The sequence below is a fragment of the Condylura cristata genome, unplaced genomic scaffold (assembly GCF_000260355.1).
Source record: "Condylura cristata isolate star-nosed mole 26May11 unplaced genomic scaffold, ConCri1.0 scaffold00029, whole genome shotgun sequence".
NCBI lineage: Eukaryota > Metazoa > Chordata > Mammalia > Eulipotyphla > Talpidae > Condylura > Condylura cristata.
In genome coordinates, this window is record NW_004567130.1 from 18,182,419 (window position 1) to 18,210,060 (window position 27,642).

Genomic DNA, 27,642 nt, shown 5'->3' on the forward strand with positions numbered 1-27,642 from the left:
AGGTGTGGGGTGAGAGAAAAAAGGAAATGCGCTCTGCTGGGATGTAGTGGGGAGCAGCTGACACTTGTTTGTGACTCCCAGGAGATGCTGGGACCGGGAAGCTATTCTCTGTGCTTTACTGCCTGTGTCTGGTCAGAGGTTTTTGGTTCTTTGCATCCGATGCTCTCACCCCACAACTGTTTTCTCATCGGCTCTGTTGAGTCATTGGGGTTTATCACACTCAGCCACTGTGCACACTGCTCCCACCTGGGGGTGTCAGCTCTGCAGGCGAACCCTGGACAGTAAACACTTGGATTTCTGCTGTCAGGGCTTTGTTCAGGGCCTTGGTACATGGTTCTCGAACAGAGGGCCAGAATCATCCAGAACGTGCAAGTTCCTGGGCCTCATAGCCAGTAGGTCTGAGATGTTCCCAAAGTCTGTAGTTCTGCGAAGGCGCCGGGGGGCTCAGAGGCAGGTGGCCAGTGGGCCCCCTCTGGGAAATGCCAGGCCCAAACAAGGATGATTCCCACATATTGACTAAGTCCCTTTTACCCCTGCCAAGTTACTTCCAAGGGCCCCTGTGACTGTGAAAGTGACCTTGTCTGGGGTGGGGGTTCTTTGCAGATTAAGGATCTCCAGATGAGCGCCTCTGGATTTAGAGTGGCCTTCAACTCAATAACTGTCCTGATAAGAGCAAGGAAAGGGGAAACTGAGATACGGAGAAGGCCTAGCAGCCAGAGGCACAGGAAAGGAGCACACACAGACCTCTTGGAATCTGTGGTACAGCAGGCCGCGGTGGGTCTGCCCACATGTCCATGGGTCATTGACACCCTGCTTCACACTTTCACGGAGAAGGGACACTGGCCGGAGCTGGCAGGTGGCCAAATCATCAAGTGCCACTTGCTGTGTTTTAGCAAGTTGAATGTTTGGTCCCACCTCAAGCCTGTGATTCTCTTCTCTTCTGTGTGGCTGTTTGATAACTTTTCCAGCTACATGTCAGAGCGTAACAACTTATTTTTGGCCAAAGGTTTCTTCCGGGGCTCACTGCAGATAACAAACGCACTTTGTTCTAAAAGAATATCAACATCATAGCCAGCTCAGTCCCCGAAAACTCAGCTCTCTCCAGGAGCGCGTGCTCTTAGCTCAGAGATGCGGGGACACTGGCTAGGCCGGACTGGGGCCTGCCCACCTCTGCTGAGGCTAAAACTGCAGCCTGAAAGGCCCCCGGGGGCTTTGAGTCGCTCTAAGGCTGATGGCCAGGAGCCCATTCAGTGGAGCAGCGGGAATGATCAAAACGTTATTAACTGGGAGCTGGTTTCAGCTCTGGATAAAGCTCCTCTGACACAGGCGACAGAAAGCCTTTATGTTTTGATGTCAGCCGCCTGTCGTCCACTCTCAAACTCAGATGCCTGTGCAGGGCAGACAGAAGTGAGCGACTGCAACAGGCGTGGTGGTGACTGTGGCAAACCAAAACCCAAGCCACCAACAACACGTGCTCTTTCTAAAGGTACCTGAACTCAGGGCTTGCCCAGCGCTGCTGTGTGTGCGGTGAGCCCAGGGTTGGGGATTGCTTGATTTTTTTCAAATGGATTTACAAACAATTTTTTTTCATAAAAACAGGAAGTCAAGAATTTATGTAGAGAGTCTCACCTTTCGAAACATTATGCAATCCAAAAACAAGTAAAAATTAGAACCCAGTGGAAGGCTACTTGCTAATTTATGATGCTTTTGTAGTATTTAGTAGACCCATTTGCTGGAGTAGGCCTCTCTAGAAATCAGTAAGAGTGCTAGCTGTGTGTCTAAGTGCATGCCTTCTAAGGCACTCGTGTGTTGGCATTAGGTAGACACTTCCTATTATTTATTCCTCCAGGAAGGAAGCAACCCAGTTGTAGTGACAAAATGCCATCAGGTGACACATCTGAGGAATGTGGTGGGGCACTGGGTGATGTAGTATAGACCAGCGTGTCTTCAGGTGCAACGTGTGTCTGAGTTTCCGGGGGATCTCGTTAATATCCAGAATTTGATGCAGCCTAACATTCTGCATCACAACAAACTTCCAGAAGAGGCCTAGGCTGCTGGCTCCAGGCCCCGTGGAGTGTGAAGGGTCTAGGTCAGCAGTTCTCACAGGTGAACGTGCATCAGAATGACCTGGAGGACTGTGAAGACAGCTCCGGGTGTGGGATTCGGTAGGTAGAGCCTGAGAATTTGCATTTCCAGCAAGTTCCCACACTTTGAGAACCACTGGTCTGGCCTTTAATACTAAAGCTACTCAGAGATGTTTAGACTGTTGGCCAGTGGATTCTCCTGACATGGGCTGCTAGTGATCAGTTTCTCTTCCTCTTAATTAGGAAAGTATAAGCCTCAGGAAAGTGTGTGATACTGCCAGGGCCCCCACCCCAGCCTAGAGAGGCCATCTCTGGTGGCCTGCCCCACCCCCCATAGTATCCTGGTTGACTTCCTTCACAATTCCTATCTGGAATTGACTTGCTGGATTTATTATACAATGTGAGAGGGTGTAAGTCCTCAGAATACTGCTCAGCGAGATTTGATAAGTGAGTGCTCTATACGACCTTTACCCCATCAAGATCTAGAACATTCTGCGTTCCCAGAAAACTCTTGTGTGCCTTGCCAACTAGCTCCTCCTTGTCTCCCCGCCCCGCCCCAACCCAGCAGCCACACACATCTGCCTCGCTCTTCATACACAAGGCCGCTCGGCCTGCTTTTTGGGCCAGTGACGGTCAGTGTGCCCCCAGGGTCTCATCTCTATTGTTGCCTGTGCCAGTGTCCACTCTGGACCCTGGGTTGTGTTTGGTATGCAAAGGTGCTGCGTGCATTTCTCCCTTCACCTGTGGGGTCCTGGGGTCTGGGCTCTCGTGAATGTGCTGCTGGGACTTCCGGGCACAAATCTGCATGTGGACATGTGGCTCCTTTCTCCAGTCCTGCGGCCCGGGTCTGTTTAACTTGACTGAAACTTCCAGACAGTGTGGTTTCAGTCATTCTAGTGGCTGTGTGGTGATAGCCACTGACATTTAATCTGCATTTCTCTAATGACTAACGAGTTGTTTTTTAGTTTACTTAGAGGTTTGTTTTTATGCACAACACTTAGAATATACTAACATTTAGTATTAGAATGGAAGGTATTCTGTGTACTTTACAGAATGGTAACCTTTTCTGTTTCATTTACCAGTACTCCCTCTGGCGCCACAAATATTTTGTCCTCTGTGTGTTGTTGATGAATGAATTAGGAAGGCCAGGATGAATTTCTGCCAGTTTCATGGGCAAAGGCAGAGCCATTTTCCTTGGGACCTACCTGGCTTTCTGAAAAGGGAACAGCACCAGCCTACACAGTGCCTGGAACCAGTGCAAACATGACCTGTACCCACTCACCGAGACCTGCCTGGCCCCGACAGGCAGCCTCAGGTCTTGGGAGGGTCAAGTTCATGCTGGGACAGAACTGAGCAGGCTGAGCCAGTGATTCCGACGTGGGAGGTGCTGTGGAAGCTGAGTGAGGATGGCACCACCGGGCAAAGCCTAGAGCAGAGGAGGCTGTGCAGAGGCTGAAGCAAGGGCAGATCAGCGCCAAACCAGGACCCGGCAGCTTAAGAAGCAAATCAGGACTCGAAAGAATTGCTAGGGTTGAAGCCAGAAGCAAACACCAGGCACCATGAAGAACTGGAAAAGCAAGACAAGACTGCAGGTGAGGAAGCCACGAGGCTCAAGGGACCAAGGTCTCTAAGGGCTGTCGCCAAAAAGGACTTGCAGCCGAGATGGCAGCCTGAGCCAGTCCAGGAAGCTGCCCACTTCCACCGGTGCCCTCCCGTGTACAAAGGACGGACGGCACAACAAAGCAAACGTTTGATCAAGTATTACTGACCCCAAAGGGCGAAAAGCACCTCTGGGTGGTCAAGGTGATTGGTGAGTCAGGACTGAAGCCGCTGACCCCCTAGGAGCACCTGAGCCAGATGTGTCTGAGGAGCTAGATCGAGTTTGAACACAAACTCTAGAGTCTGACTGCGAAGCCAAAGTCATGAAGGAGCAGGATGACTTAGGCAGCGAAGCCCTCCTCCCCCCAGGAATTAGACTAGAACCTGGCTCCTACTGGGGTGGCATCATCCATCCCAGGCAGGCGGCAACATTAAGACATTGTCCCACAGAACTGTCTGTGTCCCCCGGCATACACAGTCCTTGTGCTGAAGCCCCCAGCAAGTATTCCGAAGTCACACCAGGAGCCACCCCCAAGGTACCCTGGATATTAAATCGGCATGGACACAGTAAAGTGGACCAGTGGAATAGCTGCCCTAGCTAAGAACAGAGAGCACCAAAGCTAGATATAGCACCTGGGTTTGCAAAAGATCAAATAATACATCTGAGAAATGAAAAACATACTTTTTTTTAAACCTGAAGTCATGTGGTAAAATGCTTCTCACCTTTGCTCCAGTAATTCTGCTCATTGAAGTTTACCCCAAGGGCCCATCTCTAATCAAACCAAGTTTATGTGCAGGGGCGCGCCGCGGAGTTGCGTGTGCTAGAACAGTGCACGCCCCAGTGTCCGACCACGGGGGATGAGCGAGGAAGTCACGACCGGGGGGTCAGTGTGGCCTTATTGCGGTGATGATACTTCTGCCAGTTATAGGGGTGTGGGCAAATCATTTCTCCTTTCTCAGCTCCACCCTCTGCAGTAAGACCCATCTACCAGAGCTATGAGGGCAGGGGCGGTGAGAAGAGTGCGGAGCTCCGCGTGTATCTCAGCCCCACTCACGCTGAACGTCAGGGTTGTTACCATCGGGCCTCAGAGCACCTGTAGTGACCCCAGGACGGGAAAGGCTCCGAGGACCTTTTATCACCTGCTTAGTGCTTCTTCCTGTTTCACAAGTTTGCTTTTGTCTTGCACCAAGTGTGCCTCTCTCCTAACAAAAAGGGGAAAAGTTCATGCCATTCGGTCACCACCTCGCTTGGCCGCCCGCTTGCTGCCCGGGGACAGCGGCCTAACCTTGGGCCTGAGCGTGGCTGTGACGGAGCGCCCTTACCTGAAGTTGTAGCCCGGGTACAAGGACTCGCTGCTCTTGTTGTCGAGGCGGCGGAAGCTGTATTGCGGCCGGCAGTGATGGAACCAGCTGTCCAGGTTGCAGTCCCAGGAGATCTCGATGCCCATGATTCCTCCCTGGAGGACAGAGACAGGCTGCGACCTGCGATGTAGCCACAAGGCCCCGTATGTCTGCTGCCCTCACACTCATCACCGTGGAAAGCGAAAGTTGTTTCAACAAAACCACGACCAGAACCAAGGGCTGTTCATGCCTCCCGCCCCCATAAAGTCAAACCCGTGATTGAGATTCCTACAGGTTCTGAGTTCTCACAAGGGCGCGCCTTGGCCGATGTCTCTCCTGCTGCCTCTCCCAGCCTCCCTAGGGAAGGTTCTTAAGCCAGAGTGTGCGTGTTCGCCAACGCGCTTGGGTGTGCTCTCGTCTGGCTCGCACAGCTCTGGGGAGACGCAGCGCGCATGCAGTGGGCCCACAGGTGCTCAGCGCGTGCCGGAAACGTGGCCGTCGCCATGGCCAGCGTCACGTCTTCGTCCCCTTCCTCCCGGTTGCCTCAGCCCTGGCGGCCACTAGTCCTCCGCTGGTCCCCTCTGAACTTCCACGGGAGTGAAGTCGCGCCTGCTCCTTTGACTCAGCACCGAGCCCCTCCCGCGGCAGCAGGGGCCACGCGGTTCCCTGGGTGCAGGGAGGCGCCAGTGTGGCGCTGGCTGCAGTCGCTCCTCCAGCACCCTTTGGGGTCTGCAGGAGCTCCATCCGGTCTCCTCACACATGGTCCTCTCCGGCGGTGCCCTTTCTGCTCAGGCGTAGAGGCTGGTTTCTGTTGCCTGCCCCAGGTCCCTTTTCATCTATAACTTACATCATTGAGCTGGATTCTAGGACTTTCAACTCGAAGACTCCTGACCAGCCCAAATGGGGTCATCTGAGTCGTGGCCCCCAAGATACTCCTGTTCCATGGACCTTTGACGGCAGGAGGTGAAAGTTTACGGCTCTTGTGATGGAGGGGTTAGCCTGGCTTGTGTGGCTGGGCCCTCACAGCTCTCCCTTTAAGCCTCTGGCAGGGGAGAAGTGACAGGCAGCTGCTGCTGTGCTGCTGGCCTCCGAGCTGGACGAGGGCCCGTGAGCCCAGCAGTGCCAGGAGGGCGCTCCGGAAGGTGGGCAGGCTGGCCCTAGAGCCTCGGGTGAAGCGCGGCCTTTTGGTGTCTGCATTTTGAACTGCTGTCCTCTAGTGAAATGTGTTGTTTGAAGCTACTGAGTCTGTGACCAGTTATGGCAGCGGCCACGGGAAGGGGGTCACCAAGCGTCTCGCTCCTGGGGCAGCTGCGCCCTGCCCAGGAAGATGGAGGCCTTGACCCCCACGTGGCTACCTCAAGCTCCTTCGCTGCAGTTCAGACGCCAAGGCCCAGTGGCCCCGCCTCCTGGCCACTCACCATTCTCTATCCCTTGACCCCCCTACCTGCCCCGCTGCCACTCACCCCAGCCACCACACCCCAAAGGCGTCACCAACCTGAATGGCCACCTCCGAAAAGTTGTCGCCTGTTTCCTGGAAGATGTCTCCCAGTCGGAAAACGGGACACAGTGGGTTCTTGGTCTTGTGAAAAGTGCACGTGGTGTTTAGCCCTGGGAAGATGTTTCTCCTGCGCACAGTGGGAGCAAGCAGGCAGCCCTCTTCAAAAGCAGGCCCGCCTCTTTCACAGGAGTGGCCAGGGTGGTAGGGGGCTCCATGGGCCTCCACGACCCACCCCGGGGCTCACGCCCTCATGTGGCCCCTGCAGAGCGGGGCTGGTCTGTATGAGCGTGGCACTCAACAGGGGTGATGGTGTGTCGTGTCCAAGATGGGGTCGACAGGCCGTGATCCTGCCTTTGCTTACTGGCCCGCCTGCCCTCCGTCTCTCTGGGGCGCTCACCCTGCGGAGCAGCCATCATGTTCCCCGGCCCCGAGCCGCCCCAGGACAGGGGCCTGCGTGAGAGGAGCTGAGCCCCTCCACACACACACACCTCGGGAGCCTCGGAGGGAGACCCGGTCCGTGCGTGCGGGCCCTGCTGGTCTGAAGCTGCCACCAGCGCCAGAACCGGCTGCTGACCGCAGGCACTGGGTGAGGGGCTCCACTGTTGTCTTAAGCCTCTGAGTGTTGGGGTGATTTGCCCCCCAGAAGTTGGTAAATGGATGTGGCCAGATAAGGCGGGCACTCACGTGGTATAGTTGTGGCCAGGAAAGTGGATGTTGTTTTTGATGAACACAGTGAAGTTTTCAGCTCTGCTCAAGAGTGCGGGCCTGAGAGAGAACACAGGGTGGGGACGGTGACTGGGGCGCAGGGACCCCGTGAGCAGCGAGCTGATGGGCCCAGATGCTCTGGTTTCACACACGGGTCATTGCTACGTGAAGAGAGATGTCCTCTGGCAGGGCAAACCTTCCCACATCCTCTAGCTTGTGCAGAAGGAACTTCTCCTGACTTCTCCCTTCTCGAGACCTGCCACACTTCCTGTCACACCCTCACACCGGTAAGTTGGGCGGTGCGTGCTGGTGAGTGCATGACAGCCAGAACGCTGCGCTCTAAGTGCGCCCACCATGGCGATTCCAGGCACCCTGGGCCTGGTTGGGCCAGATGGGCATTGTGGACTCAGGTGGTATACACCAGCTCCAGCACTCCCGGCTGCATCTGTGCCAACAGGCTGGCATCTGGCAGGCCTGGGACGGTCGTTTCTTATCTCGTACCCAGCTGCACGGTGAAGGAAGGCCCCACCCTCTGTGTGTCTCCCCGTCTCCCCGTCACTCTCTCCATCACTCAACGCTGATGTACTGTGTGCTGGGTGTGAGGCTGGGCATGGGGGATATAGCGACGGACAAGGCGAGGGTTTGTGCTGATACTGTGGACAGCCGGTTAAAGATGGAGAACAGGTCCATGTGGTACAGCTGGCCCCGGCGCCTGGCACGCCGGAGGGGGTGGCAGACGCATATTGGGAAAGGCACCAGGAAAGGGGTTGCCCTTGCAAGAGGCACTGAGAATGACTCGCTTTCATCCCGCATCTCCAGAGCCCACCTTGGCTTTACTTGGCCTGGAAGTATAGGGAACTGCAGGTTCTGCCGGAGAAGCTCCTGGTCCCCTCTGGCCATGCATGTCTCCCCTTGAGGGAGTCGGGTCTCATTAGCTCATCTGGGGGTTTGGTGGGGACGAGTCCGTCTCCTACCCATTGCTCTAGCTCTCAGGGTAGACTAGCTGACCAGTCTTGTCCATCCTCCTTGGTCCCAGGGATTGGACCATAGAGTAGCATGTGATTTAGACCACTGAGGACATGCCAGGACTTTCCTAGGAACTGCTAAGAAAACAATCCTCATTTTCTCTAGTTAGGACAGTGTAAACCTAGCATTCCCTGGGCCAAGGTGTATGGAAGAAAGAATTGCTGGAGCTGGTGCTGCGATAGGGCTGCTTTATATCTAGGTCTCTTGTGTTTTACCTAAGCTCTAGTACAGTCTCGTGTGTGGCTTCCTGTGAAGAAGCAGCTAACACCTGCTCCTCGGTCATGGATGTGTTGGATGGACAGGTACGGGTGCCATCTTAGTCATCCCTTCAAACCACAGGCTGGTGCTGAAGGGCAGGAGTTGCTTGCCCAGGGTCACAGAGAATGGAGCCCAGGGCCAGCTCTGAAGATGGTGTGTACTGGACACATGAATTAGCGGAAGCGGGGCCGAGAAGCCCAGGTGATCAAGCTCCCTTCCCTTGAGCCAGGGACCTCTTGAGTGTAGGCTGCTGTGCCACCCAGGCCCTGGATGGTTTCTTCTGTGACAAAGGTACTTCCCAGACCTGGACGTGAGCTGGCAACCTGGGTCTCTCCAGACCAGCTAGCACTGCCTCGTACTTCCATCTTGAGTCCGGGACCTTCCAAAACATCATCGGCTGCTCTTTGCCAGGTTGATGGTGTAGTCTTGGGTCACAGGCACCCAGAACTGCATCCCCAGGCATGGCAGGTATCAAGATTAAGTTCAAATTAAATTAAAAATTTGCGTTCCACTGCAGTAGCCTCTTCAGAGTGCTTGATGGCCACGTGTAGCCAGTGGCTCCCACATTGCTCACAGCAGGTGTGGACAGTCTCCATCAGTACGGAGAGTTCTGGACAGCGCCAGCCTGGGACTGCACACTGCTCGGGACAGCCTGCGTGTGCGTGACAAGATCCTGCCAGGTTAATCTGAAAGATCTAATTTGCTTTACTAAATAATCTGAATTGGTCGGCTGCCCATCTAGCAGGCAGAGAGGTATTTTGGAGAGCGCTGCAAATTGGAAGATTTTCATAGGCCACAGGTGGACAGAGTAAGGGAAACGGGAATTACTCAGGCTGAGATAGCCTGTGTACAGGGTACAGATAACGGGCCTGAGGTAGGCTCTCACCTTTCCTTGGGGAATGGAACTAGGACCTTGTTAAATCCACTGAGGAGCCTCTGTGAGGGCGCAGGGGTTAGCCAGCACCGTGAAGCCGTCCCAGCCCCTGCAGCACGAGTCCATCCCAGGCCAGGGAGTGACCATGGGGCGCAGCAGACCCCGCCTGTCTCCCCACTGCCCCACCTCAGCAGTGTTCTTCAGTCAGTCCACCAGTTCTGCTCCCCACTCTGTCTCTGGGGAAGCCTCTCATCTCCTGCACCTCTGGCCTGCACCCCAACTCTAGTCTGCATAAATAAATAAATCAAAAAATATTCCACACTGACCAGTTACTGCCGCTCGGGAGGGCCAGAGGCCAAAACTGAAGTCAGGTTAGGCCATGAAGTCTTGAGGGAGCCTAGCACAGACACCTCCATCTGGGGGACATTTTTTGCTTTCTACTGTGTTGTCAGGCGCCTACTTTGTGTCAGGCGTGAAGCTTGCCCTGCAGTCACGCTACAAGTAACATCTCACTTAATTCTCACAACAGCCCAGTGAGGTAGGTGCTGTTATTATCCTTATTTTTTTAAAAAGATTTATTTATTTATGCACACAAGAGCTGGGGTGCAGGTCAGAGGTGTGGGGGGTGAGAGGACTCCCAGGAGACAGTAGGGAACAGAAGAGGCAGAGCCACTGAAACACTGCTGAGGGGGCAGCGGGAGACAGGAGGGGTCTGCTGTGCTTTGAGGGTCCCTCTCTGGCCGGGGATCGAACTCGTGCTGCAGGGGCTGTGGGCAGCTTCATAGGGCCGAGGCTGACCCTTGTGCCACCAGGAAGGCCCCGTCCTTATTTTAAATGTGAGGAAACAGAAGCTCAGATAGGTTAAGCCATGTGTTCAGGGTCACACAGCAAGGAAATACCACAGCCAGGGTTTGAACCCAGGTTTCTGTGTTTTCTGCTGAAATGCTAAAATGAACTGGTCCTTGTAGTTTGAGATTTAACATCAGGGTCTGCCTTCTGGGCCTGGCCTTGTGTGTTAAAGAGAATAAGCAATCTGGGGACAAATCTGTATGTCACTGTGAAATTCCTCCTTCCTTTCCAGTGCTGCCCCTTCCTTTTCCTTCTCTCCCCACTGCCCATCCTGAGTAGTTGTGTGGGCACTGCCAGGCAGAATGGGCCCTTCTGCAGCGCTGGAGGGGGTCTGGAGGTGCTCTGGAAAGCGCGGACACAGGAGGGGGCGGGGACACCCTGGCGCTCAGGGCTCAGGGTAGTGGCTGTTTATCAGCTGTGGAGAATTGTTTCCCTCTCTCACAACCGGTCTAGCCCTGCTGAGCTGTCCTCACCAGCTACAGGTCAGACCTGGACTTGGGGGCCTGCTGGAAGAAGGGGAGAGGCAGCAAGCATTGCCTGGGGAAGTCGCCTCTGCCCGCTGCCCGGTGTCCTGTCCCCGCCCTGCAACTCACCGAGGGGCGGCTTCCTGGGCCTCGATGGGACACCAGGCCTTGATCTCACAGGTCTTCAGGGAATGATTATACTTCACGCATTTCCCCGTCTGGATGCCTGTGGAGGTGGAGGGCTTGCAGAAGCAGGGGTGGAGGCTGAGCGGGACCCTCTCTTGGAGGCGCCCCTTTCCCCCAAGCCAGAGCTCGACCCCAGCCACATCAGCTCCGTGAACCCATGCGAACCACAGCTTTACAGAAGGCAGACCAGCCGGGAGTGCACGGAAGGGGAGGCATTTTTGAAAAAGGTCAGACACTGAAATCAGAAAGGTCCTGGAGGCTGTGGGCCCCGCAGGTTTCTCTGCAAGAAAAGACTCCTGAGAGGAAGCCTGGGATGGCTCCTCGCACCTGGCCCGAGTGGACTAGGCCTTGGCGTCCAGACGCCCGCGTCCCTCGGAACCCAGCAGCGCGGGGATGCGCGTGCTCGGGAGAGCATGTGCGCCTGCGCGCCTTGGGGCACCAGGGCCACGTGGACTTCCAGGGGGGTGTGCACTGCCCTCGCGGTGACCTGGACAGAGCCCCAGACAGCACGCAGCGCTCACATGCTCGAGGGTCTGTCCCTTAGAACCACTGCCCGGCTTTCTCTATCATCCCTCTGTAAGTTAAGACAGGAGGTGCAGGAATGCTGCTGGCTCAGCAGGAACAGCCCCGGTTGCCCTGGGGCGCCAAGCCCAGCCCCCACCTGCGAGTCAAGCGTTGAGACTGCCAGGGTGGTGCCCCAGGACGTTTTCGGGAGCCTATCTCATGTTTGCAACAGCAGCTGGTCTTTTGTAGAGAGCCCAGGTGGCTGCAGGCCAGGGCCCGCAAGGTGGGAGGAAGGCAGCCGAGCCAGGGGCTGAAGAGCTGAGCGCGGCTTGTGGCTGCCGCCAAGACCCCAGCCCAGACACCCGGGCGTCAGGAAAAGCCGCTAACGTACCTTTGCTCTGCGGGCTCATCCACCCCTTTGCACAATTCTCGTCAGAGGAACAGATGGTCGCCCTGGTGGGGTACTGCAGGGAGAAGGACAGGCTAGTGGGGAGTAAGCCCGGCACAGAGAAGTGCGCCCCACGCCCACACACAGGCTTGCACGCAGGTGTGCTTGGCAGTGTGGTTCCCAGTAGCTGAAAGGCGGAACCCGCCAGGATGTCCACTGAAGGGCGCATGGAGGATGGGGTGCAGGATAGTCATGTGGTGGGACCTTCCCAGCCACAAAAGCAGCGGGGTTCTGGTGCCTTTCCTGAGTGGATAAAGCTTGAAGGCACCGTGCTGACCGGAAGAAATCAGACGCACAAGGTTGCGCGTCGTGTGGACTGTGAAATGTCCAGAATAGGCCGTTGCACAGAGACCAAGTAGGCCAGTGGCGGTGGCGGTGGGAGGGGCTGCTAGTGAGTCCTAGGTTTCTTTTGGGGTGACAAAGACATTCTGATAGGTAATGATGACGGTTGCACAGCTCTGTGAATACACTAGAGTCTAACGAACTGCACATTTGATAATGATGAGTTGTAGGTACATGAATTCGAACTTGATACAAAAGAAAAATCAATTAAAATATAAAAGATGTCAAGGCAGCCAGGGGCCACTTCCAGGGAGGCAGGGGGAGTAGAGCAGGTGGCCTGGTTCATGCAGCCAGGGGCTGCCCAGCCAGCAGGAGACAGCCCCAGGCTCAGCAGGGCGGGAAGTTGAGGGTGCCTGCCAGCACCCCCTGGGGTGAGGAGTTCGCAGGTGGAAGAAGGCAGATGAGGCCGTTAGTGCGTTCAACTTCCAGTTTCCCAGGCAGCAGCGCTGGCCAGTCAGGAGTTAGGAGTGAACATAGCGGTCCTGTGCAGTGGTGACTTGTTGCAAGAGGTGGGCGGCCGGGCCTGCCCTGGGCTTTGGAAGGGGCACTGTTGTCTCCAAGCCGCTCGGCAGGCTCTGCACCTCGGGGCCTCTGCCGTCTCCCTGTGGGAGAAGCCCTATCTCCGTGGTGGCTGAAGGGCACATGTCGGGGAAAGACAGGGCTCCGCCTTGGGCCCGCAGTCCTCTCGTGCCCCTAGTCCTCTGCTCCCCGCGGCCTTCGTTCCGCCACTCAGCATGATGTGACGTGGCCGCTGCTTCGTAGCCCAAGTGCTGGACACACATGGGTCTTGACAAGTGGGCTGGCAGGTGCTCATTGCCTGTGCTCCTGGAAAGCTTTGCTGTGTGGTTTTCAGCTGGAAGGAAATCTCAGGGACGAAGTTGGACCACATCAAACTTGCCCTCCAGAAGAAACCCTGACCTGTTGCAGAGCTCAGTATCCATCCTCTCTTGGTGGCAAAGTGGGCCAAGCTGGCCACCGGTGCCTGGGCTCTTGCCCTCACGGGGCGGAGTGTTTCTCCACCGTGGCGCTGCGGGGAAGCCCGCAGAAGAGCATTGGGTACTGCTGCCCGGCTCGAGGCCTGGGCCTGGGATCTGGAAGCTTCTTTTGGCTTGGGGAAACCTGAGTGGCTGCTAGGAAACTTGAAGGGAAATTTGATGGGACGATGTGGAGAGACTTGGCCAGCTCTGAGACCCTTGGGACTCCAGTCCTGTCACCGGTACGGGCTCATGAGCCAGGCCTGCAGGGGATGGCCGCAGGTTGTTTTCCAGGAGGAGAGAGGCAAGGTCAGGAGGGCGCAGAGAGCAAAATGCAGCTGGGGAGCCCTACCCGGCAGAGACTGAGGTCAGGTGGGGCCAAGAAGTGGGGTGAAAGAGGGCTGAGCTGCCGAACAGAGCTTCCCGGGGCCCTGCCGTGCGGCAGCCTGGCACAGCCAGGAGTGCGGACCCCGGTTCTGGCTTGCCCTGCTCTGCCTCCAGCAGGATGTGGGGCCGTCACTCAGCCTCCCTGGTCTGCGGACCTGCAGGATGGGGCAGGGAACGCGAAGCCCCCTGACCGGCATTGTGTGGCCCGGGGTGATTGCCCGCTCGTGTGTGTGTGTGTGTGTGTGTGTGTGTGTGTGTGTGGTCGCTGCCAGTGAGCCGTGCTGGGTGCGGGGCGGGGAGCGGCACCGCCTGCAAGATTCCTCCGTGGCAGCTGAGGCCCGGCCTCAGAGAGCCCAGCCAGGTCTTCTGCCCCATCCAGCCCAGATGTACAGCCCACAGTTACCTGTGGCTCAAGTAGCTCTGGGTGTGGGTGTCACATCCTGCCCTGGGCCTCCTCCAGGCCCTAACGCCCATCCGGCACCCCTGGGCCTCCTCACCTCAGCGCACACCTTCTGCTTTTGGTCTTCAGTCTTGAGAAAGTTTGTCATCACGAAGAAGGAGTTCCCCTGTGGAGAGAGGAGGAGAGGGCAGCAGCAACGCCTGGGAGAACAGACTGGGCTTGCTTGGTGCCTGCGAAGCCTCCGCCTGGAGATCTGGGGCCAGGGAGCCGCTGGGCTGAGCAGAGGCTTAACATCAAAGCTGGGGGCGCTGATTGAGGCTCTCTCCCCATGTCAGCCTCAAAGCATGTACTGGACACAGCAAAGCCCCGTTAGGTTGAGACTCTGGAGGCGGAGGTGGGTGTCAGCTTATCACAAAGCCCTTCAGATTAACCAGGGCTTTAGCCACGGGCAGCTCAGCTCTGGGAAGGAGCTGCGGTTTTGGCGACCGGCGGTCAGAAGCAGACAGCAGCTTGGGGTCTCTGTTCTGCAGAGCTGCCTGCTCCTGCGCTCAGGTGCGCCTCTGTCCTGCTGCCTCCCAGCCGCTCGGCGGCCCCTCTGTGCTCCGAGCCAGCCGCTCGGGTTTCTCCTTTTCTCTGCTTGCAAATCTGGATCATGTCGTGCCCTTTCTGTGTGACCCAGGCCCTCCTTTCTTGTTACCTATGCCTTCCTTTGTGCAAAAAGCACCCCTGAGAATGTCTTTCTGGAGACATTTCCGTTGACATCAGCGACAGACGCCAGGCCGTCCCGCTGCGACGCGTCTGCCGGCTGACCTGGCGGCCCCACGTCTGCGCACCTCTCCCATCGGGTGTGAGCAAACCAAACCCGTTTAAGCGGCACTAGGACACGCTGCTATTTTGAGAAACCCTGTGGGACTCGATAAAGCAAAGAATCATCTCCTTTGAGTGGCTGGATCTGACCCAATTTGGCAATTTTTAGGTTTTCTCTGTTGGGATTTTCAAAGCACTTTTTAAATAGCGCTGGTGTTTTTCCGGAGTGCAGGTCGGGCCGGGGAGGAGGATGCCGCGGGCTCACCTGCATGGGGAAGGTGTAGTCCACGGTGTCGAAGATCCGGCTGTCCGCTTGTTCCTTCACCTCTGCCAGCCCTTTCACCTTGGTGTGCACGGAGCTGATGACTGGCTCCTTCTCTTGGTACCGCTTGTCCTTCACCAGTGCAAAGCTAAGGCGGGTGCGGGACAGTCAGTGGCGTGTCCGGGAGGGCAGCGCCCCCTTCCTCCCACAGCCCCTGCAGCCCGTGCGCTCCTCTGTGACTCCTTCACTTTCTGTGGGGCAGGAAGGGCCGTGATTCCGTTTTGGGGTGGTTGTGCTCCTGCCCCCGGCCCTCAGGGCAGCCTTTGAGGCCTCCGGAGCAGGCCCAGGTGCAAGGCCGGCCCCAGGCTGACCTGGCAGCTCTGCCCCAGGGCTGAGGGCACCCCAGTTCCTTTCGGAGGAGGTGGCCCCACCGGTCAGCCCCCTTTGCTCCAGAAGCGCACCCTGCTCTGTGACTTGAATTACTGGCCGCCCTCTGGGACACTCTGGGGTCAGGTGCTGTGCCCCTTCCGTCCTCACAGCACCCACGGGGGATGGTTGCTGGTGGTCGCCCTTGGTGGAGGAGGGATGGCCTGGAGGGGCAAAGGGACATGTCCCAGATGCATGGAAAGGTGGCAGGACGGAGGTCCCCAGGGCCTGCCATCGCGCCCAGGGCCAGGCCAGCGGCTCTGCTCTGGTTTCCCGCCCTTTGGCCGTGGCTGAGCACGAGCGTCTTCTTTAGAATGTGAACCAGGGTGGCTGCCCCGGGAAGCTGGCCGCAGGGAAGCAGGCCAGAGTCTGGCGCGCCCTGGCCACTGTCTACCTTGGCCGTGCCACCACACCCCACAGAGCCTTCAGAAGCACAGCACTCCCCACCCCGGTCCCAGAGGCAGATCTGGGCCGTCATCCAGGGACTTGCATATGTTTTTTAAATTCCTGAGGTGATTTTTTAAAAAAGATTTATTTTACTTATTTATGCACACATAAAGAACTGGGGTGCAGGCCCCGAGGTACAGGGGGTGAGAGGTTTCATCAGAGGCAGAGTGGGGAGCAAAATAGGCAGATGGACTGCAACACACTGCTGAGGGGAGCAGCGGGGAGACAGGAGGGTCTGCTGGGCCCTGTGGGCCACTCCCTGGCTGGGGATCGAACTGGTGCTGCAATGACTGTGGGCAACTTCATAGCGCTAGGACTTAACACTTTGCACACCCCAAGGTGATTCTAACGCCCATCTAGGGTCAAACCCCTGGAGACTCATGAAAAGAGGGCTCATCGATGGCAGTGTGTTCTGCATGACCCAGCAATTCCATTCTTGGGGTTTACTCCAGGGAAACCTGCGTACGTGTGCCCGTGGGGCTGTGTGCATGGCTGTTCGAAGTAGCATTGCTCGGGGAAGGGAGCTAGAAGCAACCTAGTGCGCTTGAAGGCTGACGGACGCTCCGCAGAAGTGAAGACGAATGGCCGAGAGCAGCCCTGTTGGCGCGGAGCGCCATGCTGTTGAGCAAGCTCTAGTGCGACGCAAAGCTAACGAAATCCAGACTAGGACTCAGGCAAGGACCTGCAGGTAGAGGCACCTTTTGCAGATCTGAAAGGTGGAAACCGCCCAAAAGTCCCTCGCCAGATGAAGGCATCGACGAAGTGTGCACTGGCTGTTCGGTGGGATATAATTCAGCCATGCAGCAGCAGCAGTGCGTAGTGGGATGCGCGGCAGTGCGCGCGAGCATCAGAAAAAGAGTGAAGCAGATGGTCGCGCAAGGGCACAGTTCGCAGGGCCCCATTCCTACGATGTGTCGGGAACGTACCTCCACAGAGACAGAACAGGCTGGTGGTGGCCTGAACAACATCTTGGTCGATGAAAGGCCACGTACACCACGGGGCCCCACAGGCCCGGCCGTGTGGCTGGGTGCTGCAGGCTGCACCGCCACTGTGGGGTTCGTGCGGTCCCGCGGCATGAGGCGTCCTCCCGGGGTCCGCCAGTGCCGAAGCCGCCCGGCAACACTCTGCTCAGGGCTCATCCCGTGGCCGAGTGGCGCCTGTCTGCAGTTACTGCTGTCATATGAGCTTCCCCTCCATAAAAACGGCGGAAATGAGATGCTTTTCCAGACATATGGTGCAGACAATGTCAAAACAAACCCAAAAGGACAGACACCAAATTTAGGATGATGTTTGAGGCAGGAGAGGGGGGGAGCGGCAGTGTGTGCGGGGGCCCCACGCTGGATGAAGACGTCTTAGTCCCAGGCAGGCTGGTGGTACGTGGGTGCCTATTACATCATTCGCAGTATATTTTAGGTTCTCTCACATTCATTAAAAAAGAAAATTCTTCAAGAAAGACACTGGGGCTAGAGAGCCAGACTTGGGGTTCAGTCAGTGCACAGGTGGCAGAGCTACTAAACACCACCCCATGTACAGAGAGGAAGGTCGGGGCGCGACTGCCCCAGCCTGGCACCCCTCGTGCACAGCCTTCAGCCTGCTTCGTGGCTACTGCAGGATTCTCTAGAGCTGCGTGGCCTCCCCTCGGGGGGCTCAGCCCCGACCTCTCACATTCATTTTACATAGTGCCGGGTCGCCCTTCAGGGAACCCAGCCCCGCACAGCTCGCCTTTCCCTCAGGACGAGCGTGCCTGAGGTGGGCATTGCATCAGGCACGGGGCAGCTGAGTGCCTGCTGGCGGACAACTGGGCGAGGACACTGGTGCATTTCCTCGGTGGACTACACCTCAGCTGCCTGAAAGAAGGGTGGTACCTCGGGCTGAGGTGAAGTGAGAGTGAAAGTGAAAGACGCCAGGATGCTCCCGCACATGTGGGTGGGGTAGAAACATCAAAATAACTGCAGATCACAGGGGTGACTATGAGGCTGGTCCTGAGGGGGAGGGATGGGTAATGGGGCAGGGCGGGGGGGCACTATAGCTCCTTGTGGGGAGAAGCTGGACTCCCCAAGTTGTAGTTATGTAAATGAGAAACCAATACAGTTTGCAACAAAGGGAAAAGCAAGGCAAAGTTCTCAGCAGGACCGGCTCTCGGAGAGGAGGCCCTGACTGGGCCCAGTGGCTCCCAGAGGGCCGGGCCGTTCGACAGGCCTTCGAGTTACTCAGTCCCTAACTGTGGGCTGACCCCCGGCCCCTGTTCCCTGTGACCTCTGGCTGCTCACAATGCACTCCATGCTGAAGAGAGCCAGAGCGCTCATCCTGGGGGGCGCGGGGGGTGCCGGGGGGCTTGGGCACCCAGAGGCTGGGCGTCTGGCCAGCTTTGCAGGATGGGCAGGTGGGGATGGGGCCAGGAGACCGAGGAGCTTCTGGACGGGGAGGAAGCCAGTGTGAGGAGGCTGCAGGCCATGTGGCTGCAGAGGGGTTGGAGGTCAGGGCTGGTGCGGGGTCTGGGCAGGAGACGAGAGGAAGGACGGAGTCGGGACCCTCGGCTGGGCTTGCCAGACTCACCAGATGTAGAGGGAGACGCCCACCATGAGGACGTTCTTCAAGACCCCGAGCCTCGTGTTCTGAATCTCCACCACTTTCACTGTCTGGTAGGGGCCGCAGGGCGGCATGTCGGGCCAGGGAGCAGCACCTTTCTGCAGCGCCTGGCCGCCTCCCTGCCTGGGTGCTGCACTCGGGACTCTGCTGTGAAAGGGTGTGGCCAGACATCTGGCTGGGCGCAAGCGCAGCGCAGTGGGGCGCACCCCAGCCACCTGCCCCCGCGCCGCCGGCAGTCCCGCTCTGGTCCGGGACCGCTGGCTGTGGGGGGAGGCCAGCCAGGGTCGAGGAAGCAAGACCTGGCCAGGGAAGGAAGTAGCGAGAAGGGTAGCAGGTACACCTTGCACCCAAATAGTTACATTTTTACATTTCTTGTGGCTTCTGTAACCACTTGACAGGACTTCAGTGCTTTGAAAATAGCACAAATTTATTCTTACAGTTCTGGGGCTCAGATGACTAACCCCTCATGGGGTCAAGCGAGGCGTGGCAGGCCTGATTCCCTTGGGAGGCGCCACCACGGAGCTGGAGTGGCAGACGTGGCCTTGCCTGAGGTGCACAACCTCTTCTCCAACTCTGGTGGTAGCCACTCAGATAAAGCGGGATAATCTTATCTCAGAACCTATTAAACTCCTTCTGCCAAGTCGCAAGTTCTGGGGGTTGGGGCACGGCACGGAGATCAGCCTCTTCAGAGCTGCCCACTGCAACTGCCGCCGTCCCTGAGCGAGCTGACGGGGTGGGGGAGCCACAGCTTGGCGACGTCCATCTGCGCTGACGTCCCAGGCCCTCGGCGGCTCCGCCACCCAGCACCCCGGAGGCCTTCCTTGGCACGCTTCCAATTCACCTGCCCACTCTGCTGCAGAGGACTGTGCCCTGTACCCCTGCCACACGTGGGGAGCCCAGGGGAAGAGCACAGGCGCATGCGGTCCCACCTGGGGCTCGGCAGGCCGCCGGGCAGATAGCCTCGGCCCTGGCGGCACAGTGGGGGCCCTTGTTGAGGCTGTATGAGGCACTTTTAAAAGTAAGCCATCGCCTCGTCTGTGTGGGTACATTTGCTTATTTCATTTGGGGGGTTTGTGCTCTTTCCGGTGTAGGTTCCCACACCCCACTTGGGCCCAGAGCCAGTCTCCTCCACCCTCCATGGGGCTCCCTCCCACTCCACTGTCACCCCACCAGCGGCCCCAATCAAAGGCACAAGGGGACAGGCACGGCGTGTCCACGTCGGAACTCGTCTCTGCAGAAGGACCTTTGCCGTTGTCAGAGGGTCACTTCCAATGGAGATGTGGGGAGCGTCAGCTCTGTCCCTGCAGGGCTCTCACGCTGACGCTTGGCCAGCACCTGCCAGTAAGGAGCGCAAGGCCAACCTGCGGGCGCGGCCGCTTCACGCTCTGCCTGGTGACCTCTCCTTCCCTCAGCCTCGGCTGGGGCTTCTCTCCTTGAGCAGCCGCTGATTGCAACAAAGCTACACCCTGCCATATCCCAGGTGCTGTAAAGACACACGCCAGCCTGTCATCGGGCAGAGTGCGGTGCCACACGGGGACCCTGGCATGAGTGGGCCACGCCAGCGCATGGCTCCGCCCAGGAGGTGAGTCGTGTGCTGCTAGCCAGCCCCTGCTGGGCGGATTTTTAAGAAAAGATTTATTTATGCACACAAGAACCGGGTGCCGGCCGGGGCGATGAGAGGACGCCCAGAGAGAGTGGGGAGCAGAACAGGCAGACCCCCTGACACCCGCTGCTGAAGGGCAGCAAGGACAGGAGGGGCTGCCACTCTGGGGCCTCTCCCTGCCGGGGACAGATGCAGGCTGTGGTGGCTGGACAGCCTCACAGTGCCGAGACTGACCCTGCGCCCCCAGGGAGGCCTGATGGAATTTCAGCCGGGACGCTCACCCTGTTGTGTCCAGTGACGAATGGTCGGGTGACCCTGACGTAGCTCTGACATGTGCCGGGCACCCCTCGAGGCCTGTTTCTGCTGGCAGGCCGACTAACAACATGCGGAAGGTTCAGTCCTCGCCCCACAAGACCACCCTGGGGGGAAGGGTCACCTCACAAGCGAGCATGGCCCTGGGCCACCATGGTGGAAACCGGACCCCAGGGTGGCCGGCAAGAGCGGTGGGGTCTTGGGGGGGCTGGTCGTGCCCTGATGGTGACCTGACCTGACCTCTGCCGGTCTGAAAGTCCGGCCCGTGTGAACCAGGAAGTGGCTCCTGGCAGACCCTGCTGCGGCACTTTAATGTTGGGCCTCAGCCCCGGGTTCTGTGTGTGAGAGGTGCAGGTCTGTGGCGAGGGACGCGGCGCCTGTGCTGTGTGGGCGCCACCCTGGCCGGAACTCACCGAAGGAGCAGCACCGCTACGCCCTGTCAGTCTCCGCTGATGCTGCTATAAATAGAATCAGTGCCTGAATTTATTTTTACCCCGCTTCTTCTTTTCTCTGCAGAGGTTTTATCCTTGCACGCGAGGTGGGGGAGGGGCCGCGCCCTCGCCTCCCAGAGCCGGCCCTCCCGGTGCCATCGGCCTCTCTGTGACCCAAGCCCCACTTCCCAAGGAGGCCTGGGCAGCTCCCTGGCCCTCGCTGGGGGGGGGGGGGTGCCCAAGGTGCTCCCCGGATCACGTCCCACCGAACTTAGGGTGCTTGTGATACCAGCTGGCAGGGGGCCCTAAACTGGCCAAGGCCCCGCTGCCCAAATTCTGTACAAAGTTCTGTCTGGGCTCCTCCCCCTGCGCAAGCGGGACCGCCCAGGCCAAGGCCAGCAGCAAATGGCTTTGTTTATCAACGGCCCCAACGAGAGTCGCGGGCCTTCGTAGCCGTTTACACCGCCCAGGGCCGTGTCCAGCGCTGTCCTGCACAGAGATAGCACGGCGGCGTCTTCCCGCTGCCGAGGACAGCAGCTCCTCTGCAGCCCAGACCGCGTGGCCACGTGGCGTCTTCCCGCCTCTGCTGACCTGTGGCCTGCGGCAGCTGCATGCCAGGCCAGGCTCCAACTCCTGGGGACGGGAGATGTTGGAGCGCGGGACGCCCAGCACAGAGCCAGACGGGGACACTTGGGACAGCAGCCACGGCCGCCAGACGACCCTGCAGACGCCTCCCTCACGCAGCTGCCAGGTGGTGACCACAGCTGACCGGGGCCTCTCAGCTGCCCGGCTAGTCGCGAAGCCCCTTCCTCTCCACGGCTGGCTACTGGAGGCCTCCACCTTCAGGGGCCGTGGCGGGGGAGGTATAGGCCGTTTGGAGCCTCAGTGACTCTGGTTTTCCTGGTTTGTTGGATAAATTCCGTTGTTGTTGTTCTCTGGCCTGAGCAGTCTCGCAATTGTGCGTGTGGGTGAAACGCCCAGACAGTGACCAGTAAGCTAGCTAGTTCAGTGCCCCTTGCTGCCCGGTCCACAAGGAGCAAGTGTCTGCCGCTCAGAGGGGCCAAGACAGCGGCTTTCCTGGTGCTGCTGCCATGGCGGTGAGTGCCACGGCAGCACCGTCTGTGCCCTGCGCGATCTCCGGGCCCCCGGCGTGTGAGCTGTGAGCGTGCCCTCCCCCCCACTTCTCCTGCACCCTCGTGTCTTTCTCCCCCTTTTAGCCAGGTCCCTTGGAAGAACGAATCACGCGTCCGCTCCGAGCCCCCGCACTGCCGCCCACGCCAGTCTGGCTCCCGCCCACCGGCTCCAGCCTCCCGCCAAGTGGCGACGTCACCATCCCCAAGCGCAGATAGCTGATCTTCACGGACTTTCAGTTGCGCTTGGCGCGTCGATCGCGCTCCACCCAGCCCTTCTCCCTTCTGCCCGGACACAACATTCTCCCCACTTTTCTTTGAGCTCTTAGCCACCCATCTGAGAATCCCGTGGGGACCCCCGTGCTCCCCCTCATTCCTCAGGGTTCGCTTCTCGATGGCCAGTGGTAGCCACCTGCCGGGCCCACGGCCCGCTGACGTGCTGGGCTACACGTCTCCCCCTGCCTGTCAGCGATGAGCCACTATGGCTGAGCACTGCCCTGGCCATGCCACTGGCCGGCCAGCACTTCACTTCCGCCCTGCCCCGCGTTTCTCCTGCCCCGCCGCCGTCACCCGGCCAGCAACGTGGGCGCTCCCTGGTGGGACCTACACGGAGCGGGTCCCAGATGCCCGTGGGTGCAGTGTGGACTCCGCCAGGTCAGGGAAGGCGAAGGCCAGCTCCTTCCCAGCCAGTGACTCATCTGAAAGGATGCACCTGACTGTTCTGTTTCTGTTTTGAGATGGCTTGTGTCTAGCTTCTAGAAGCCTTGGTGCTGGACATTCATGGAGATCGCTCGTAGAGGCCACGGTCGGGGGTTCCCTAGCTTGGCGGGGTCCCCTAGCTTGCTGGCCATCCTGAACATCACTACGTCAGGGGCGAACTTGCTGCCGCCCCCTTCCTCTCCTCACTGAGAGGCTCTGCGGCCGCCCAGAGACCCAGGAGTCTCATGTCCAGCTCTCATCCACCCACCCTCGCCTACCTCCCTCCAGCTGCCCCTCCCTGCTAGTCCAGATCCCTCTTGGCTCGCCTGGGTGAGTCCAGCCTGGTCACTGCATGCCCAGGCGGTTGTGTCCTGCAGGGCTCTTCGGGCCCTTCACAGACCTGTCAGCTTCCCTGCCCCTCAGACTGCAGGCCCGCAGCCCAGCGAAGGAGCTACCCGCGCTTCCCATGGCCCTACCCACCTGCCCAACGCCCGCCTGCCCACCGCCTCTGTTCAGCACCTGCTCCTCACTCTCAGCAACTGCCGGGACACCCTGCCCGGCTTGCTCCTCTGTGGGGCTTGCAGACTTCGGCATCCCCGGTTCCCTTGGTCCTGCGTGCCCTACGGGCCTCCTCCTGAGTGGGTCTCCCTTGGCCCGCCCCTACCTCCGGCATGTCCCCAGGGTTCTGGGTTTGGTCCCCTTCACTGACGGTGGCCCAGGCCCTGGGTTGGGTCTGCCCGGCCTCAGCCTCTGCTGCCTCCACGCCGCTCGTAGGTGACTCCGCCTCAGTGGGGGCCAGCCTCAAGGGGTGAGCAATCTCTGGGAAACAGGCAGCTGGCCTGGGCACATTTTAGCCGCACGGACGAACGAGCCCAGCAGCACTGTGTCCACAGTGGTGGGCAGCGGGGGCGAGCGGGATGACGGCTGGGTACAGGCAGCTGGCTGGGGAGGGGCAGTGTGAGTGGAGTCTGTTCCCCTTTCTCTCAGCTGTCTGGAGGCTTCTGTGTCCACTGGGACAGCTCCTAAGGCTGCTGTCCTGATGGCTTCCCGACTCGCCTGGCGTAAAACCAAGGGCCGAGGTGACCCAGGGCGCCCCCTCACCACCCCATCTCCCGCTCACCCACCATCTATGTCACTGCCTCCCTCCTGCTTCTGCGGCCACAGCCTCTCGGTCCTTGCCCTGGGGCACCCGGGCGCCTGCCGGGCCCCCACCTCACGGTCTTCGCACTTGCTGCTCCGTCAGAAGCGCCCTCTCCCCAGGTCACACTGGCCCCTTTCTTCACACAGCGCCCACACTCGCCCTCCCCTGGGTCTGCACTGGTGGGTCTCTTCTCTCCTCCTTCGGGACACCACCGTGGGGTCGGGAGTGCTTCACTCGCTGTCAGTGTCCAGCGCCATCCCGCAGCGCCTGCCGCACAGGGAAGGCAATGAGTGAATAGTGGACAGTAGGCATTGTCAATTCAGGTCTTTGTCTCTTGAGTTGAGAGGACAGGGCAGCGTCACGGGTTGGAATACGCTGGAGTTCGAGGCGCGTCTTCTGCTGAGAATGCCAGGGGCCCTTTCTTGGCAATAACCTGGGCAGCGTCTCGCCGGTCACAGATAGGTCAGCATCCCACAAGCAAGGCCCAGATTTGAACTTGGTGGTGAGGGACTAGAGGAGCTGGCAGCCACTTGTCTTGTTTCCTCACTTGCCAGCCACTGAGGCCTCTCCCTTGTAAACTATGTAAATCATACTCTCCAGGCTCCCTGGGGCTGAATTTGAATTCAGTGGTGTGAGATAGATAAGGAGCCACCACGGGAAAGAAAATCGTCTGTAGAGGAGCCTCAGGCAATTTATTCTCACCTACGCAGCAGTTGTCCAGTCTGCTTCTGAGGAATGTGCCCTGCGCCCAGAAGTCACATCCCTCCCTCGTGGCCGCCAGGTCTCTGTATGGATGCTGAGGAGGCTTTGTAACAGATGTGCTCTTGTCTCGGTTCTGTGACATGTCTTTTTTAGGATTTTATCCTATCTGCTTATGGCTCAATACTTTTCACATAGGAAACATGAAGGAAATAATAATTTTAGAAATATTCTTAATAAGAAAGACTAGCAGGTAGTAAAGACTTGCAACGTGCCAGGTGTTTCTCTTAACAGTGCTGTGTCATGAGCTCATCTCACCCTCATAACAACTGTCACCTGTTGTACAGGTGAGGAAACCAGCAGCCAGTGAGTGATCTTTCATATCCCAGTTTCCAGAACTCAGACCTCAGCCTTAGCCTTGAGCGTTTACTTTGACAACCAAGAGAGAGGATGTATGTGAAATACCATTTTCTAAAGTAGCCAACATTCACAGTGCCATGTCCAGGCATCATGACAAAGGTTCATCGGATATTTTTTCCCCCTTGTTTAATTATCACAACAATTCTAGGAGCAGACACAGAAGCCGAGGTTTGGGGAGGGTAACTGGCTTTGCCAAGAGGCCAGTTGCTCTAGTCATTACGCACTAAAAGACTGTCTTCCCAAATAGCTGCATCCTCCTCACCATCATTACCGCCACCACGAGAGTAAGGAGGTACCAGACATTAGGGAAATGCAAACAAACTCTATAAGGAAATGACGCTTCATAGCTCACTAGGATGGCACTAAACCTAAAGACAGACAATCACAGGTGCTGACGAGGATATGGAGACATCGGAACCCTCCGATGTTGCTGGTTAAAATACGAAATAGTGCAGCCGCTTTGGAAAAGTTAGGGAGTTCCTCATAAGATTGTACATAGAATTACCAAATGATCCACCAATTCCACTCTAACTAAAAACAAGCTTATGTAAAAATGTGTACACAGATGTCCACAGCAGCATTATTCACGATGGCTGAAAAGTAGAAATAATCCACACAGTGGAATATTACTTGGCCATAAAAAGGAACAAAGTAGTGGCCTTCCCTGGGGGCACAGCGGGGTAAAGTGCAGCACTAAGGAGCTAAAGCCGCTTCAGCATGAGTTTGATCCCCGCCCTGAAGGTGACCACAGGGTGCGGCAGACCTCTCCTGACCGCCCGCTGCCCCCCCTCAGCGGTGTACTTCGTCAATCTGCTGGTTGTACTCTCCACTCTGTCTCGGGTGAAGCCTCTCACCGCCCCCACTCCTCTGGCCTGTACCCCAGTTCTGTGTGCACAAATAACTAAATCTTAAAAAAAGGAAAAACAGGAACAAAGTGGAGAAACATGCCCTAACAGAGATGAACCCTGAAAACATCACACTGAGTGGGAGAAGTCAGGTTGTGGGAGTCCATTCATAGGAAACATCCAGCAATAGGCAACGCCACAGAGACAAGGAGTGGATCAGAAGGACCCTGGAGCTTCAGGGGAGCAGGGGACTGGGGCGATGGCAAGGATATGGGGCTGCTTTTGGAAGTAATGAATGTGTTCCAGATGGGGATGGTGATCCCAGCTCTGAATACCTGAAATACCACGGTTTATAAACTCGAAAGGGCCGAGTTGCATAGTTTGCAGATGATAGCTCATTAAGCTGTTAAGAGGAGAGGGAGAGAGAGCAAGTGGGGAAGACACTGAAGAGGAGCTAAGTGCTGTCTCCTCCCTTGCCCTAAGGTTAGTGACTCAGGAGGAGGCCTGGCTCTGGCGGGGGTGGGGGGGCCCAGATCCCCACCTCTGCCCGGGTGGGGTCCCCACTACCCCCCCAGGCATGCCCTCCTGGCTGCCCGGGGGCCACCTCGCTTCCCACTCAGCAGGCTGCCTGCTTCCTGCCTTTTCCGAGGCCTGCCCGCCCACTCGACCTGGCGAGCAGTCCAGCCACGTGGACTCCAGGATGGTGCCAGCCGCTGCGCCCCAGGGTGTCTGTGCGCAACACTGCCGAGACCTGGGGTCATCCCGACACCCCGCTTACCTCACGTAGGAGAAGACAAGCATGTGGAGGAACCACTTGACGGTGCCGTAGTTCATGCTCTGGATTCGGATGACTTTGTCTGTTTCATACTGGAAAACATCACTGCAGCCGCAGGCTGCCATGGTCACAGCTCCCTCGTGGGGGCCGGGGCAGACCCCCAGCCTGCCAGACGGACTGCCCGTAATAGGAGAAGGAACCCCTATTCCAAGCAGAGCCTTCCGTTGGGCTCCTCCCTTGACCCCTTGACAGCGGTGGGCGGGCCCTGGCCGCTGGCCCAGCTGTGCCTGGGCACAAACAAGAGCTTACAGGCTGGGCAGAGAACGATGCGGGCACAAAGGGTGTGCAGAGGAAGGGCATTGTTAGAATTCTCCCTTCCCCTTGCCTCGCTTTGTTTTGTGTTTTTTGGGTTTTTTTTTTTTGACTCGTTTCAGTTAGGCGCAAGGGGCGGCCTTCAAATGTTAGGAGAGCCTGCTTCATTGTGCTTCAGAAAAGGGCCTAGATCTTTCCATGGCCTCCAGCTGCGCAGAGACTGATTCATCTCTGCAAACCTTACTCAGCCCCAGAGCACGGGGCGCGGGGTGAATGAAGGTCCCAGCTTGCTCCCGCGCTCTGGCCTGAGTGGGGGGAGGAGTGTGAGTGGCCTGAGTGGGGGGAGGAGTGTGAGTGGCTGGGGTGGTGCAGGGTGAGGTGCTGGGTGTTTCTTGCCGGACCCCCTAGATCCGCTGTCTGCCTCGCTCCAGCCCCGAGAGGCCCCACGAAGTTGCCTGCTGACCAAACTCAGCTTGGGACCCCTCCGGTGTGGGAGGGGCCAGGGCGCCGCCTGGCCAAGGGTGGACATTCCGGGGTGGTGGCCTTTGGAGGAAACGTGATGACGCCAGGTTTGCATCGGCACAAAGCAGAGCAAGTATGTGTGACACCGTCACACAGTTCTCGCCAGAAGAGAAAGTGGGTGCCGCTATGGTGGCGCAGTGGGTGACAGCGCCGCAGTGTGGAGCTGCCCCAGCCCCTGCAGCACGAGTCCGTCCCCGCCCGGGGAGGGACCACAGGGTCCAGCAGACCCGCTGCCCCTCAGCAGTGGGTTTCAGTCTGTCTGCCTGCTCTGCTCCCACTCTGT

The 27,642-nt window shown here is 58.1% G+C and overlaps 1 protein-coding gene across 1 annotated transcript in view; it reads right to left on the reverse strand.

Moving 5' to 3' along the window:
• Window positions 1-26,688, reverse strand: part of P2RX7 (purinergic receptor P2X, ligand gated ion channel, 7) — a 37,786-nt gene extending 11,098 nt beyond the window's left edge. The window contains exons 1-8 of the mRNA XM_004691021.2: window positions 26,529-26,688; window positions 15,012-15,156; window positions 14,037-14,105; window positions 11,780-11,852; window positions 10,828-10,924; window positions 7,207-7,287; window positions 6,520-6,649; window positions 5,007-5,140 (exon numbers count right to left, since the gene is read on the reverse strand). Of these exons, the coding sequence (XP_004691078.1) occupies window positions 5,007-5,140; window positions 6,520-6,649; window positions 7,207-7,287; window positions 10,828-10,924; window positions 11,780-11,852; window positions 14,037-14,105; window positions 15,012-15,156; window positions 26,529-26,650 (851 nt within the window). The 5' untranslated portion in view covers window positions 26,651-26,688. The remainder of the gene's footprint in view (window positions 1-5,006; window positions 5,141-6,519; window positions 6,650-7,206; window positions 7,288-10,827; window positions 10,925-11,779; window positions 11,853-14,036; window positions 14,106-15,011; window positions 15,157-26,528) is intronic.
• Between the last annotated feature and the right edge of the window lie 954 nt (window positions 26,689-27,642).